At 33.9% G+C, this 16157-nt stretch overlaps 2 protein-coding genes and 1 pseudogene across 4 annotated transcripts; 2 read left to right on the plus strand and 1 right to left on the minus strand.

Annotated features, from left to right (window-relative positions):
• Positions 1–807: 807 nt before the first annotated feature.
• On the plus strand, positions 808–4234 carry LOC140825869 (nucleosome assembly protein 1;2-like). Of its 2 annotated transcripts, XM_073187878.1 has the most exons (12): positions 808–1002; positions 1091–1134; positions 1272–1355; positions 1750–1842; positions 1920–2007; positions 2082–2143; positions 2241–2425; positions 2526–2703; positions 2782–2825; positions 3428–3623; positions 3735–3752; positions 3855–4234. In XM_073187878.1, exons 1-12 carry the CDS (start codon positions 954–956, stop codon positions 3921–3923), a joined length of 1110 nt encoding a protein of 369 aa, XP_073043979.1. In that variant the 5' UTR covers positions 808–953; the 3' UTR covers positions 3924–4234. The 2 variants fall into 2 exon arrangements, with proteins under 2 accessions (XP_073043979.1, XP_073043980.1); XM_073187879.1 differs by lacking the exon at positions 3735–3752.
• A 2417-nt stretch (positions 4235–6651) lies between these two features.
• On the plus strand, positions 6652–10955 carry LOC140825870 (uncharacterized). 2 transcript variants are annotated; one of them, XM_073187880.1, is made up of 6 exons: positions 6652–6856; positions 7525–7667; positions 9105–9187; positions 9374–9492; positions 9631–9889; positions 10006–10955. In XM_073187880.1, the coding sequence occupies exons 2-6, from the start codon at positions 7554–7556 to the stop codon at positions 10199–10201; spliced, it is 771 nt and encodes a 256-aa protein (XP_073043981.1). In that variant the 5' UTR covers positions 6652–6856; positions 7525–7553; the 3' UTR covers positions 10202–10955. The 2 variants fall into 2 exon arrangements, with proteins under 2 accessions (XP_073043981.1, XP_073043982.1); XM_073187881.1 differs by having other exon boundaries at positions 7552–7667.
• Positions 10546–14565, minus strand: LOC140828697 (CRM-domain containing factor CFM3, chloroplastic/mitochondrial-like; annotated as a pseudogene).
• Positions 14566–16157: the final 1592 nt, after the last annotated feature.

The raw sequence follows: 16157 nt of genomic DNA on the forward strand, positions 1-16157 counted from the left end.
ATGTCTATTCATTTTTACCATTTATTAACTTAGATCTTGATAAATTGTTTTAGGTGATTATTTATACAAAAGTATTTTAGGAAGAAGCACGTAAAACACGTCAAAATACGAATGTAGTTATTTTGCAGTGCTCTTCCACAATAATAATAAATATATAGATAATGAATTTAATATATTTTTATTAAATTGATCCAATATTATACAAATTCATATTAAACATTCACGATTACTATGTGGAATACTATTACTAATACAAATAATTATTTACTAAAATAAAATCAAATTGTAAAAATCATCTCATGAAAAATATTTATGGATTTAATAATTATAATAAATTTACAATTTTTATGATTGTTAAAAAATTACACTCAAAACCAAAAAAAAAATGATAGAGAAAATAGTAGAGTCCTATTTTAAAATTTTTAAAAAGTTTATTATTGGACTAATTTTCTAATAATTATTATTTTTATATTTTTTTGGATTAATTTTTTTAAAAATTAATATTAAAATGTAAACATATTTTATTAAAAAATTATCTACTTTTGGATCAAAATTATCCTTAATGTAAGGAAGAAAGCATCTCGAGAATCGGGCTGGGTTGGGTCAGACATCAAATCGACAGAAATCTTTAGACACAAAATCGTGAAAGGCCCATAAAACACGGATATTTTAAAGCCCAATGAGTCGGAGAACAGAGGTGATCCAAACGCGGCCTTAGTTTACGCGTATAAATAGTATACGTGCTAGGTTTTGGTGAAGGATTTATTTATTTATTTTTATTGTTTATAATAATATATATATATATATATATATTTTTTTTTTTATATTCATTCTCCCGTTTTAGTGTTGTTATATATCACCTCTCCCTCTCCCGAACACAGCTCGCTCTGTCGCCCTACTTCGCCTCCCCCGCAGGGGTTTTGCTTTCTCCGATTTAGGGTTTTTGGTCCAAAATGAGCGACACCAAAAAGGACGCCTTCAACGTCGCCGATCTCGATGCCGGTAATTATCCGACGCGAAACCCTAACTACTGTTTTCTATTGCGTTTTGATTTGGTTTTAATTTAATTGGATGATTTGATGTTTTGTAGCTTTGAATGCGGAGGGAAGGGCTGACCTTGTTAATGTTCTCAAGGTTACTGTTTTTTTAATTGTTTTTTTTACTTGTGTCGCTTATTCATTTGGTGGGTTTATGTGTTTAAGTTTTGGGCTGATGCAACGCTGTTAAATTGTTGCGTTTTTGTATTTTTTAATTTGCATAACAAACTTCAGGATCTTGCCGGTAAGCACTCGGATGTGCTTGAGAATCTTTCCCCCAGTGTCAGAAAACGCGTGGACGTGCTAAGGGAAATTCAGGTTTGCCCTCTTCTACGGTTGCATCTTTATGTTAGCCTGAGATCAAGATGGAATTTGTATTGCGGCTGTTTGATGTTAAAAATTTTGATTTTTAGGGCAGAAGCGTGGTTGGTTAAACTATTATTAGAATTATGTTTGTATTAGATTAATCGATTCGAGTGTTCAATATTTGGCTGGTTTCAGTTGTCAGTTCGTTGTCCTTATTCTTGTTATATTCTCATATTGAAGCTGAACTCATGGATGTGAACCTGTTTTATGGTCAAAAGCTGATTGGTTACTTTTAGCAGCTGTGAATTGTTGACATGTTAGGCATGGATAAAAATTTATGCTGCCATTCTATGTGGCTGTCAAACCATTTTTTTTGTTAAATATTGTTCTTGTCGCATGATCTCAGACCCGACACAATGAGTTAGAGGCAAAATATTTTGAGGAAAGAGCAGCTCTTGAATCTAAATATCAAAAGCTGTATCAGCCACTCTATGTTGAGGTGTGAATACTGTTTTTATCTGTTCATTTATTATTGTTTATTTATTGTTTTCATTTCACTAATTTAAATATCTGCAGAGGTACGAAATCGTAAACGGTGTTGTTGAGGTTGGAGGTGGCACAATTGATACAGAACCAGCAAAATATGCAGACAAAGCGGGCGAAGGTCTGTTTTGACATCTATTCAAAAAATTAAACACCGGAATCCCCTTTTTCCTAAATTTTTATGAACTTATGCAGAAAAAGGAGTTCCTGATTTCTGGCTGACTGCGATGAAGAATAATGAAGTGCTCGCTGAAGAGGTAGGTTGTTTAGGAAAACCACTGTTCATTCTCTCTGAATCTTAGTCATATTTTTTAATTTCTTTTATATTTGTTATTGTGTTGATATTGGTGACAGATTTCTGAGCGTGATGAAGGAGCCCTCAAATTTCTCCAAGATATAAAGTGGTCCAGAGTGGATAATCCAAAAGGGTTCAAGCTTGAATTTTATTTTGATACTAATCCGTTCTTCAAGAACTCTGTTCTAACTAAGACTTATCACATGATTGATGAAGATGAGCCTATTCTGGAGAAAGCAATCGGGTAATTATTTATGTTCCACCGCCGATGTGCTGGCCTGTCCTACAGGGATGTTTTTAAACAGTTAGTGTAACTCCTATTCAATTTTCACGATGCATTGTAGGACGGAGATAGAATGGTATCCTGGGAAATGTTTGACACAAAAGATTCTGAAAAAGAAGCCTAAGAAAGGGTCCAAAAATGCCAAACCAATTACTAAAACTGAACAGTGTGAAAGTTTCTTCAACTTCTTTAGTCCACCACAAGTCCCTGAAGAGGATGAAGACATTGATGAAGATGCTGTAAGAATTGAGTGTTTTGTTTTGTAATTTGCTTACTGAGTGAATTTATTTTTTTGATATTCTGTGTGTTTTTGACAGGCTGAAGAACTCCAAAATCTTATGGAACAAGATTATGACATTGGGTGAGTTTAAGAGAATATCATTTTGCATCATTTCGACTGGGTTGCTTTAAGTAACTCAAGCTCTCTAATGGCTAGGTAGATGTGATTTTCAGGAAAATTGGGTACTTAAATAACTACTTTTGGAAATTGTTTTGTGGTTGGATGGTTTAAGATTGGCGCTTTACAGTTTTTATTTTTTACTTTTACCTATTTGTAAAATTGCTAATAAATTTTAAAGATTAATAATTTTTCAGTAAAATATGGAATTTCAAGATTTGAAATTTAATGAAACTCAATGTATAAAGTACTGATCAATGAAAGGGGAGCCAGCTAAGAGATATTTAATTCCTTTTTCCTTTCTTTTCTCCCTTGTTTCTCTTGATATAAGTGGTTCTTATGGTGTACATTGTTTTATTGCCTGGATTCAAACGTAGAGGGGAGCTTTCTTAATTCTGATGTTAAAAAAGAAATTTGGGTTCTTATTTTATTTTTGTAGACATGTTACGTTGTTCTGGCGATGGTTCTTTTAATCATTACTCGTTCGTCACACTTGTCTCGTTAAATTTTTATTTATAGCTCCTTAAAAAAGCCTCTCTTTGAAAATGTGTTGTGATTTTGTGTAGGTCAACTATTAGAGACAAAATTATTCCCCATGCAGTGTCATGGTTTACCGGTGAGGCTGCTCAAGATGAGTATGATGATATCGAGGAGGAAGATGACGATCTTGATGAGGAAGATGACGAAGACGAAGACGAAGATGAAGAAGATGAGGAAGACGAGGATGATGAAGAGGAAGATGAGAAGACGACCAGGAAAAAGGTAATATAGCATTTCTTCTTACAATCCAAGTTTCGTCTGATAAAAGTTATTCCCCCCAAAATATGGCATGTGAGTGATTGATCCTTTTGTTCTATTGTTTCCAATTTACAGTCATCTGCAGCACGTAAGGTGTGATTCTTTACTCACTTCACACTAGTCAATTTTTTTTTTCAATTCTTTTCCATACGTTGCAAATAAATCCTGATAATTTATTGATCTGATAACTTACAGAAGAGTGGAAGGCCGCCTGCTAGTGATGCACAGCAAGGTGAGAGGCCTCCCGAATGCAAACAACAGTAGCTGTTGAACTGTGCCTTATCAGAATTCCATATTGTTGTTGCTTCGATTGTGTGGGATCATGCCAGAGTTTGTTTTCTCACCATAGTTTTACGCTCTTACGAGCAGCCTTGAGAGTCTATCCCTCAATTTTATTTGGATCAGCTGAAAACTGATCTTTTTTGTTCACTTTTGGGTTTATTATTGTTCTGTGAGGTAATGATCAAGTAGTGGAGGTGTCTCGTGGCTTGCCAACTGCTTGTGCATGAAGACTGAAGCATAAAGCTCTTATAGTTTTGTATTAATGATGGTTGAAGTTTCTTTTTGAATTTCAATGATTACGTTTTTGTTCGAGTGTGGTAGGCAGCTGTCAAGGTAAGCTCGGGGCCTCGGGATATTGAGAAGAAATTGTTGAAAATAAGACATTGTGATAAATGGCCGAAGCAGCGCATTAGGATATATGTGTGGCGATTATTTAAGAAATTTTCTAAATTTTGGAGAACTTGCTCGTTTTCGAATTTTATGTCCATTCTCCGATTTTACAAATATTTTAAAAAATCTGCAGATCAAAATTGTATTTCTACATGGACAACTTAGATTTTGTTTACTGGTGGTGATTAATACTAGATAATGATGGTTGGGTATGGTATATCGAATTTTTTTGCTCAACACAACATATAGAAATTTTCGATAAAAGAAAAATTATATCAATATTATATTGAAATTTGAATACATTTAGTTCTCTAAATACTGAAATTTTAGTATTGTCCAAGTAGCATATCAATTATGCCAATTATTTGTAGTATACAGATCTCTGTACATTATCATTGTTATATCTTTCATTTGAAAAAAACATGTTTGCTACAAAAAACTTGGACAAAGTTGTATTATACTTTAAAAATTGGTATTTTTTATGTTTGAGTTGGTGAATTTCAAATGTATTTTTGTTGTTTAGAAAAGTAATATCTTAAACTTCAAACTCAATTTTTACGTGTTTATATAATATTTCATATTTGTTAATTACGCATAAACTTTAGACAAAACTGTATAATTTTTAAAACTGCTCACTTTTTGTATTTGAGTCGATGGATTTCAAATTTATTTTGTTGTTTAGAAAATTAATGTCATAAACTTCAAATTTACCTTTTATGTGTTTATGTAGTATTTAATATTAATAACGAAAGATTTTAAAGTTCACAAAATAATGATGTCATTTGAAATTTATTCTACTTTGTATTATGAATACATAAATAAATAAGGTGTTGTTGCGTTGATTTAAGATTTGACATAATGTTTGATTGTAAATAATTAAAGTATGATCGAAATGCATGAATTTCAACTCTATCTTTCCATGTGCAACATTTTTTGAGTCTTTTTACCTTGGTTTTTTATATATAATTTCATTACTTAAAGAGTGTGTGTGTGTGTGTGTGTATATATATATATATATATATATATATATATATATATATTAGTAAAGATAAAAATCTAATGATGGGTATAAATGAAGAAAATGATAAAACTCCTGATATACTTTCCATTCGGCTCCTATGATCGAGTAAATCCAAGTGTACGAAACATTTTCAGCAGTTTGTGAACAACCATGGTGGAAGTTGATGTGAGGTAACATCCATAAATGAATGCCTTCCATCAAGGGATTTGCTGCACTCCATCAACAATCTTGGTTCGTCATGTTGACATTATGACGATAACTATATAATTGATTTAATGGTTCAATTTTTCTTTGAGATCATTCTTCGTTCTATCATCTCATCAACGGGTAGTTTTTCTAGAGAAGTATTTCAGCTCCGACACAATTTTCGGCTGTACTATTGAACTAGCTTGCCTGTAAAATCGTTCTTTAACATGGATCAACTCCAAAATGCCCATAAAATTAAGAAAGGGTTCAAGTTCAAATAAGTACCCGATTAATTTGGGTCAGACTACCGATTATTGATGTTTGGTTGCCCGATTAATAGGGTGGCTGGTGATCGGGTCAAATCCCAGTGTTCATCTGAATTTATAAATTTAAAAATAAAACCCAAACCCGGATCCGAATTTTGATCATGGGTATATCCCAACAGATATGCTTTCAAATTCTTTCAATTTATAATTCGAAAACTTGAGGGCTAGTGACAAATATTTACATCAGCCTCCCTACGTCATATTTTTTTAAGATAAAGTCTTCTTATATTTCAACCATATAAAATAATTTCAAATTGTGGGGGCAACAAGCCGCCTATTTTGAATAATAATCAATTTGTTTTTCTAAAAAAAATAATAATTAAAAACACATACTTAGGATATCACGTGATTATACACTTTAGTATATGTTGTATATTTCATTTAAATAGATATTAATATAAATTTTATCATGCCAATTTTTTTATTATTTATGTTTGCATTTAATTTTGAAAGTAATATACATAAAGTGGAAGAAAAGAACACGTTTAGGATTAAATTTTAGTCAGTCTAACATCCATTTTTTATTTATTTATGAATAACCAAAGTTGTTTTTACATTTTATTCATAATAGAAAATATTTTGATCTCCAAATATCCACTGTTTTGTTTATTTAATTATTAAAAAAAACCAAAAGAAATATAATAAAAACTAGAGCAATATTATTCCTCACATAATCTTTTAAATACACTTTCTTGAAGAATATGAATTTTAAAAATTATTTAAAACTGAGAAAATAAATAATAAAATAATAATTTTTACGTGTAATATTTGGCTTCCTCGTTGGTTTAGTGAGGACTACAGTATCCACTTGACTTTCATGTTATTTTCTGATTCCATTGACTCAGTTTGAACTTGAACCGATCAAAGTTTGAAAATTGTTGCATATTTGATTCCCCATTTATAGATATAATCGCTGATCAGTGTTCAACAGGCACACTTAATTTTCTTCTTGATCGCAAGCAGATATATCATCAAATCGAGCAAAAACCCAGGTGAAATTTACTTTTTTTGCATCTATAGTTTAGTGTTTTCATGAGATTTTAACGTAAGAAAAGTAGTTTTTTAGTTTAAAATTTCGATTTTTTGGGCCCATTTCTTCAGTATATATGTGTGATCGTATTACTTTCTTGCTTTTAAAGTTCTGTTGTTGGAACATTATCCATGGAGATTTTGTCGAGTACGTTTCGAGGTGTGAGGTGAGACGAAAGAGTGTGAAAATTCAAGTGCCGCGTGTATACAACACACACTAATCCCCACCAGCTCCACTTGCCGGCCCACGCAAGAAATTCTTGAGTCTGTCAAAGGAAGACTTATCGTCTTACCTTTTTCGCATGAATCTTGCAAATGAGTGAAAAACCGAGGGTAAAAGTTCAAGAATTTTGCACGGGAAAAGTGTGTTTTGGATGTTGGATTTTAGTTCAAAAAGTTGAAACTTGAAGTTCTTCCATGGAGTAAATTTGAAAGCGGCTCGACCGTATTCTGTCGGATGGCTTTGACTTATTAAACCCAAAGGATAAATTAAATGAACAAAAAAAAGGAGAGTACGAACCAAACAATGTCTAAGCATTTTCTTGACATTTTGCTATTTGCATAATCGAACTTTGAGGTCACAACGAGTACGTAGTTTCTTGATTCATTCATCCGTATCCTGAGGTTACAGGATCTTGGTTCTTTCGAATTCGAACAGCTATGCAGTATAAAATAGAAATCAAGAACAAGAATGGCGAAAAACTCGTGGGGGTGCTGCATGAAACTGGATCTAATGAGATCGTAGTTGTGTGCCATGGTCTACGATGCACCAAGGTCAGTTAGCTAGCTCCTTCAATTACAAGCACCATTTTTCATTCACCAAAATCATGCATGCTTTATGAAAGTTCCGTTTCCACGGGGTAAACGTGATGAGGGTGAGTGTTGTGTGTATTAGAATGTAGGTGTTGTAACACCCACGACAACATGCAGCGGAAGTTATATTTTAACACATTAACATACAACCGGAATGATAACAGTACGAGAGACGATATAAATTATGCATAAGTATCAAATACTTGTGCGGTGCCTCAAGGCAAAATAATTCACTAGAAAAACTTTTAAGTTTACAAAAACCAATACTAGTGAAAGAATCAAACAACTCCCTTATTAAGGCGAGTAACAAATTGCATCCTACAGCTCTAGCAAACCGTATAACCAAACTACATAGGATGCATCAACTGAGAAGTGAAAAGTCTTCAAAAATCAACGCACTAATCAAAACAGTGATTAGGTGTTGTCTTCAGATGTTATCAGCACTTCACAGCAACACTTTATCAATGATGCGAGATTGCTTCAAGCAAACAACCTCTCTTCGTATGAGTTGGTCTCTGCCGAAAGTGTCGTCCTAGCTCTGTATCTTCTTCTCCTATTTATACTAACTTCTCTTCTTAGTCCTGTTATACATGGAAAGCAATTTCATTAGGAAACAAACTCTTTTAAAACTAGGATATCATATCTTAAAGATTATATCATATCTTAAAGTTATAATTGGTCATATCAAATATAGTCTTATATCACATATTGAATTTATACGAGATCCATCATTAATTTCAAGATTATTCTCATGTCTAGAAAGATAAAATATTAAAGATTCAAAAGCAAAATATATCAAAGAATAAAATTCTTTTCACTTTATATTCAACTGTTCCATTCTGGTTCCACCTCTTTGCGTACTCTTAAATCTTGAAGAAACAAATGGAGTTTATGATGGAAACATTGAAATCATTAAAGCGGCTGAATCTATGTCACACTTCGAGTAACACTCTACATATGTTCTAATGCATCATGTTAAATTGATAATCTAATGGATTCAACATATATTTAAATGTGTCCTCATACACCCTACTACGCAACTGCCGATCTCTCGTTAAAACCTTTTTGCGCTGTAGTTTATATGTTGCAGGGGGATCAAAAGTCACTCACTACATGTGAATCAGAATTCGAAAAACTTGTTTCAAGTAAATTGATGTACCTATGAAAACCTTGCCTGCATCATGATCCATGCTGTTTTTTTATGCATTTCTCTGTATACCTGTCCTCCTATCAGTACACTTTCCGAAAGGGGTTGGCTGGTTTGCTTGGCTAGAAAGGAAATCTGGGATACTCATACAAGATTAAATTGCTGAGAATGATTCACGTAACAAATAGCTTACTGGATTAGTTACCTTGTCAATGTTATGTACTTAACTAAGTTTCATAATCCATACGCAGGAACAACAGATTATAAGGAACATTTCCATGGCATTAGAAAATGCAGGGATTAGTGTGTTTCGCTTTGATTTCTCTGGCAACGGGTAAGCTTTTACGAGTTCTGGCTATCAAACTAGAGCCTAAAAAAATCAGAAGAACGTAGATTTTTTCAAGATTATAGTTTTGAGGTTTTTTTTTGGCTCTCCGTTTCCTGTCATTCCGTCATAGCATATTATATGTTCTTCAACGATTTACCCTTTTTCGGTTTATATTTATGATTTCATCTCCAGAGAAAGCCAAGGTTTGTTTCAGTTCGGTTACCATAGAGAGGTTGAAGATATACGAACAGTGACCGAGTACTTTGGTGCTGAAAAACGCGCTATACTTGCGATTCTTGGACATAGCAAAGGTGCCCCAACATCTTTATTGATCAGAGTTTTCATTTTGCACCATTATTCCTTCGGCTTGCAAAAGAACATCATGCCACTTAGTTTTCTAAAATAAATGTCTTGAATCTTTATTTATTTCTTCAACAATATTGTTGCAGGTGGTGGTGATGTACTCATTTATGCATCTAAATATCACGATATTGAAGCAGTGGTAAATGTTTCCGGCCGCTACCACCTTGACAGAGGCCTTAAAGAGATTCTGGGTGCTGATTTTGAGGAGCGAATCAAGAAACACGGGTATATTGATCTTGAAAAAGGAGAAACGGTGGGAGTTAAACGAGTCACCAGGGAAAGTTTGATGGAGCGACTTAATACAAATATGCACGATGTTTGCCTCTCAATAGATAAAAGTTGCAGGTTTTGATTGATGCTCAGTTAACTGCATTAATTTGCCTATGCGACTTCATTTCGTGTTCTGGAACTGGGTATTTTTTCTGTTTTAACGTGAACTAAGTTTGGCACAAATTATTCAGGGTGTTCACGATCCACGGGTCTCGTGATACAGTTGTCAAGCGAGATGATGCAGAGGAGTTCAACAAGATTATACCAAACCACAGACTACACATTATAAAAGGAGCTAATCATGGCTACACTAAACATCAAGATGAATTAGCTTCAACCATTGTACATTATATGCAAGAATATCTGCAGCTACGCAAAGATAAATGAGGTTTAGTCTTATGCTGACAGGATGAACCTTACATGCATGTAATGGTATAAATTCTGCATCATTTGTGTAAATAACATCCTTCAGATAATCAATTTAGTTTTATGTGGAATCGGAGAGAAAGTACATATCTGAATTTCAACCGAGGAAAATGGCTGAGGCCTTGATATCTTGAAAAAATTGTACTGCTCAGATAAGGTTTTAAACAAATGGTTTAGACCATCTACGAAAGTCCAGGCATTACACAGAAAGTAAACAACAGACTCCACGGTTTATTTAGTCTAAAAACGTAGTCCCTAGGAACGACCTCCCGCATTTTGACTTCCCGCAAAATTTTATTCGCAAGGGAATAAAGAAATTTTGACTTCAATGGAGAAAGCAAAGAGAGTTTCTGGCTTCCTATACAACGCCACGTGATTGCTTTTCAGAATCTGCGCCTGTAAAATAATATAGAACACGTGTTCTTCCACATTTTGTGTTCGTTTTTCCTCTTCCAAAAGTCCTCATTCAACTATTCTTGCTCTATAAAAGTATCAACCTTATTGGTGGAGACCTGCAGATTACGCACCGATCCTCTTCAGTATTTCTGTACTCCTTGCTCTCATGCTTGTGACAATGGCCTCGTTGGTCTCGTGAAATAAAAACAGAATCTTCAATAGGCAATGATAGGATAGAACAAGGTAAGAAACCATGTTTTAAACTCTGAAACATGATTTCTTACTGTGATTGCTTTAATGCACTTGGGAAGAAAGAAAATCCAAGCTTAAATCGAAGTTCTCTGAATCGTTTTCATTTGCAGTTTTCGTATCTTCCTCTGAGTTCAGTTTTCATTCAGTATTTGATCAAATATCATCGTGTTTTAGTTTTGTTATGATTGGATAATTATACACAAATCTTACTAGTTCCTCCTTCAGCTTTTCGATGTTTTCCTCCAGTTCCAAAATGTGGTGTTTAAGAGCCTGCTGAAGGAAAGGTATGTAACCAATAAAAACACACAATTTGTTCTTCATCTTGTAGTTGATGTTCAACAAGGCATTACCTCACGTCTCTGAAGTTCAATAGCACGAGCTAATGCTTGCCTTTTGTTAAAAGAATTTTCAGCCTAAATGCAGAAGGCTGCTGATAATTCTTTCCACGATAGCTATTATAGCATAGCCTTTGGTAAGTTTTTCTACAGATACCAACACCCAACCACTTTCGGCTTCAAGAGAAACTGTAATATGCTTGACAAGTGGAATTTTTTTTCTACAAATACCAACGCCCAACCACTTTCGGCTTCAAGAGAAACTGCAATATGCTTGACCAGTGGAAATTTTTTCCCATCTACAATAATCTTCGCCAGCTCCCTATACTTCCAGTGTAAGTGCATATTTTCAACAGTGCCGTCAAAAATTTCCCACTTCCCCAAAAGGAAAACAAAAAAATAAGGTCCCGATTTAAACAATGAGCCAGCAACACGGTATGATGCACCTGTTACCCAGAAGCAGGTAAGGTTTCATGCTCAAACCAATCTTACTAAACAAAAAACTTTCCTCATCAGTTAATGTTTCCAGAGCAGTTGGCAGGTTTACCGGTGCTTGATTTTCTAGAGCCTTTTGCAAGGATTTCTCAGCCTTCTTGATCTTATGCTTTGCCTGCACCAGATATGGTAATGGTAACTTGTGATCAAAATTGAATGTGCTCAAACTTGGTACGTTTATCATTTGTTTTTAATATCAAAACATTAGAACGCTAGCTTCCTCTGAAGAGTGTTGACTAAAGAGACATGTCTCGAAACAGCTGTGTCTCTCATCATCTTCTCTATTTCTTCATTGTTTGGCTGGTTTCCCCAGCGTGAGGTTGCTGCAACTGTCTCTGCAAGGGTACCTGCAACTAATGGCTGCTCGGGCTTTCTCATTTGAATCAGTTAATAGAGCAGCTCTATGCCGGGTATGCTCTTCCTCATCCTGTCGAAATGCCATATTTTTTTCGGCCTCAACTAGTGCATTTGAAACACCAGGAGACAGAAATCATTACCTCTGTAAAAGATGATGTAGTCTTTGTTCCTGGAAAGTAGCATTCCTCCGGTCAATATCTACATAAATGATAAGGTATGTATAGCTCATTAACTAAATCTATTTCATCATTAATAATAAATTTCTGCGTGATCAAACATACTTTTAGCACAGCATATCACAACCAAAAGAATCTTCAATAACCATCATAGCTCTTTTTCTTCTTTTTGTGTGTGTGGTTATTTTGTTATATTTTCAGGAAAAATTAGTGGGAATGAACTGTTTAATTGGTAGCCATGTGCAGAGTACATAGCTAACATGTTAAATAATCCAGACCTTGAGCTCTTCAGCCATCCTTTCATTGGAAGTATTATGAACACCACGCTTGATGGCTATCTTTGCAATAGCCCTCTTTTTCCACAAGTTCACCAGAGACATAGCAAGACCTTGCGATTCTCTGTTTCTTCCTAAACGATGAAGCAATATAGAGAAACTCAATACAAAGAATATATTGTTGTATGTATTAGAAATAAAGGTAATTGTTATCGCACGCACCAAGTGCAACATGTGGAGGCAGTATTCTTGCAGTTCTACGCAAATATGTCATTTCTCTGTCTCTCAGATCTTGTCTAGTCCCATGAGGAAGAAGTTTAAAAGGAGGCTTGTATCGTGAAACAACAGCTGGGAGTAAATCCACATCAACTGGAAGTGGTTCACGACCAGACCAATATATGAACCTCGGACCAAGCTCATCTAAAAGACAGTTGAGCTCATCTAATGCCATTTCTTCCTCACTGGATGTATTTTTCGAATAATTTGAAGCATCAGCTTCGGAGGATTCTGTGGCTCGACTAACATGCTTCACACTGATGCTTTGAGGAGAGTCGTTTACCTAAATCTTCAGAAGTGCCCGATGCTCGAATGTGAGCTTCGTTCAATGTGTTTACCATATGACTTTACACAATCGAGCTGATAAGTCATTCCTCTATATACCACCACCAAACTCCCTGATCTCCATATTATTAAACCTCCGGTTTTTTTCTCTGAGAGATAACACAACGCAACAGTATAAACTTCGAAGATTAAACACTACATAACTCCCGATGGTTAATATGATTCGGTAAATGAATCTAATGAATGTCAGAATAATTAAATCAATATTGTTTATTTGTTCTATCAATGAAATGTACTCGATTATAGCAACTAACCTCAAGCACTTCATGTGTTCTCTTCATGTTAATAGAAAGCGGCCCTTCAAATTTTAACTTGACCACCTCTTCGTTCTTCCACTTCTCATGGATAGCATCCACAAATGCCTGGGTCACGCCAGCTGCACCGACTTTCATTCTCTCCACCCACCTCAGTGCCACATTTTGAAGCCTCTTCAACTCATTATCCAGTAGAAATCTCTCTGATAGCTCTGTATTACTCTTCCTTAACTTCTTCCCTCTATCTGAATTTTCATTAGCTCCCATTTCCATGGTAATCTATTTAAACCATTAGCAGCAGCAGAACGTCCCATGATGCCTATCTCTCGAGTAAGAGGCGATGAATCCTTCTTAAAAGTGACAGCTTCACTGTCCTTATCACCCGAAATCTCATTTTTCTCCGAGTATGTAAATGGAAACTCATCGAATTTGCCACAATTTTCTTCAAAATTGCCATCAAACGTAACTTCCTCTTCTAAACCCCCATACTCTTGAACAAAACTAATCAAAGATTCCTCATTTTGACACTGGGCCTTTTTATAACCCTTCCCTTTAAATTTTCTGTTGCCTTCAGATTCATTAATTTTCCCCGAATTTTCTTTCCCATGAACCCATGTAACCAAAATTGAATTGCTTTTTACAGCAGAATCAGAACCATCAACCGACTCAACTACTCGAACGCCTGTTTCTAAAGAAACAGCCTCGAAAAAACGTAACCTCTGTACATGAAATCCTTGATTTTGACTACCACTTACTCTGTCTCAAAGAAGGCATTTTGAGGGACCATTTGCCTTGAATTTAATCAATAAAACACGGCCTAGACTTCCTCATCTTCCTTGTGGGGAGATTTTCTTCTCGGGTTTCATCATTCTTGAGCTGAACTGGCAACAAGAAATCCTAAGCTTATGCGAATTAAACCGTTTTAAAGAACGGATTTCTGGATTTAATATAAGAAAAAAAAAGGACATTTCGAAGGGAAATTTGATCGTGAAGACATGATAAGCAAATTCAAACATGCGGGTGGGAGTTCCACGGCGATATAGAAACTGCCACCATGGAGAAGTGGTCAGCTAAACTCGGCTTGCATCTGTAAGTTGGACCGTACACCAAATGGTAAAAAGTAAAAACCTGCAACTTGGACCGGTTTGAAAAAACTCGGCCCATACTAGTTAACTTCAATTTAACTATTATATAAATAAAAAGGTAAAAATTGCAATTTTCCTCCATTTGCAATTTTTTGTATTCATGTGGTTGAATTTAAATTTTAGTCTTTTAAATTAATTCTTGTCTTTTTTTACATATCTCAAAAAATATTAAAATTACAAAAAACAGGTAATGGATTTCTGAGAGGTGAAAATATGCTTGTTCCAGAGAAGGTGTCCAATCCTTGTTCCCATATTTTTTTCCAATACACAATAATGATTTAATTGATGACTACATAGACATAGAAGCTTCATGCATATGACTAACATTTTGAAGTGTTGTTACACGTATATTTATGTAAAATATTCGTGTGATCATTTATATTAAAAAAAATGAACAAATCAAATGATAACTCGAACATTACATGTTTATATACAAGTAGTTATAGCATAGACAAATCTATAAGACAAAAACTATACGTGGAATGTAACTTTTATTAATATGCCTTTGAATGAATGATATATGAAATCAGATACGAGAAAAATCATAACTCATGACTTGCAATAATTTTCATTAGTATCATCATCTATTTTACAATTGTATCGAAAAAAAGAAAATTATATTTTACAATTTAGACTCTTCCATTCAATCAAATCCTATTTTATTTTGATTAAAAAATGATGGAAGTATAAAAGGCTACTGGATCGTTGCCACATCAATAAAGTATTTATAAAAAAAGAAAATTATGATGTAAATCGAATTCTAAATTTAGATTAAAATTTTTATTACATTTGCAAGTCAAATTTGAACCATATATATAAATAAAACAAACAATTTATGAAATGTGGTCCAAAAATTATTCCACTTCCCCAAAATGAACAGATACATAAAATCTATCAAGAAACCGTAGCGTAGGAACAGTCCCATCATTGATTTTAACACAAAATCTAGTTTAAAAGATTTGCACACTTAGTACATCATATGTGTCTAACAATGAGAAACCTAAGTACAACTAGGGATGGACCAGATGAAGATAATATTTTCGGAATAGATTTTTGTGAGATGGTCTCACGAATAAATTTTCGGAATAGATATTTTGTGATACTGTCTCATAAAATTTTATTTGTGAGACATGTCAACTATATCGATATTCACAATAAAAAGTAATACTCTTAGCATAAAAAGTAATAATTTTTAATGGATTACCCAACTTAGAGATCCGTCTAATAAAATACGATCCGTCAGATCTTCTCACACAAATTTTTGTCATATTTTCGATATTCTATTTACTCAAAAATTGACATATTGGCCATCGATTACTTGGATGATTTTTGTAATCCATACATCATTTAATATTATATATATTGTTGCGAGATTAATTTATTGATTCAAATAAATTATTTTGTTCTAATAATATTAAAAATAATATTTTTTGAAAAGTGGGAGTTATATTAAATAACTTATGAGGTTTTAAGTTAGACTCAACCGCATCAAACTCCCCAACGACTGAAATATAATGATGAAAAAATGATTAAAAACTAAAATATAACCGTTGAAAAAATTATAAAATTGAAAATTTGAATCTATTTAGGCTTTCTCATAAGGCAAAATTT

Source organism: Primulina eburnea, chromosome 3, assembly GCF_022965805.1.
Source record: "Primulina eburnea isolate SZY01 chromosome 3, ASM2296580v1, whole genome shotgun sequence".
Classification (NCBI taxonomy): domain Eukaryota; kingdom Viridiplantae; phylum Streptophyta; class Magnoliopsida; order Lamiales; family Gesneriaceae; genus Primulina; species Primulina eburnea.

Bases quoted from the DNA above. Each gene is read 5' to 3' on its own strand.
- LOC140825870 (XM_073187880.1), top strand. From the start codon at position 7,554: ATGCAGTATAAAATAGAAATCAAGAACAAGAATGGCGAAAAACTCGTG. The intron at 9,188-9,373 runs GTAAGCTTTTAC...TTTCATCTCCAG, and splicing joins TTTGATTTCTCTGGCAACGG to AGAAAGCCAAGGTTTGTTTC. The intron at 9,890-10,005 runs GTTTTGATTGAT...CAAATTATTCAG, and splicing joins TCAATAGATAAAAGTTGCAG to GGTGTTCACGATCCACGGGT.
- LOC140825869 (XM_073187878.1), top strand. From the start codon at position 954: ATGAGCGACACCAAAAAGGACGCCTTCAACGTCGCCGATCTCGATGCC. The intron at 1,356-1,749 runs GTTTGCCCTCTT...GCATGATCTCAG, and splicing joins ACGTGCTAAGGGAAATTCAG to ACCCGACACAATGAGTTAGA. The intron at 2,008-2,081 runs GTCTGTTTTGAC...GAACTTATGCAG, and splicing joins TGCAGACAAAGCGGGCGAAG to AAAAAGGAGTTCCTGATTTC.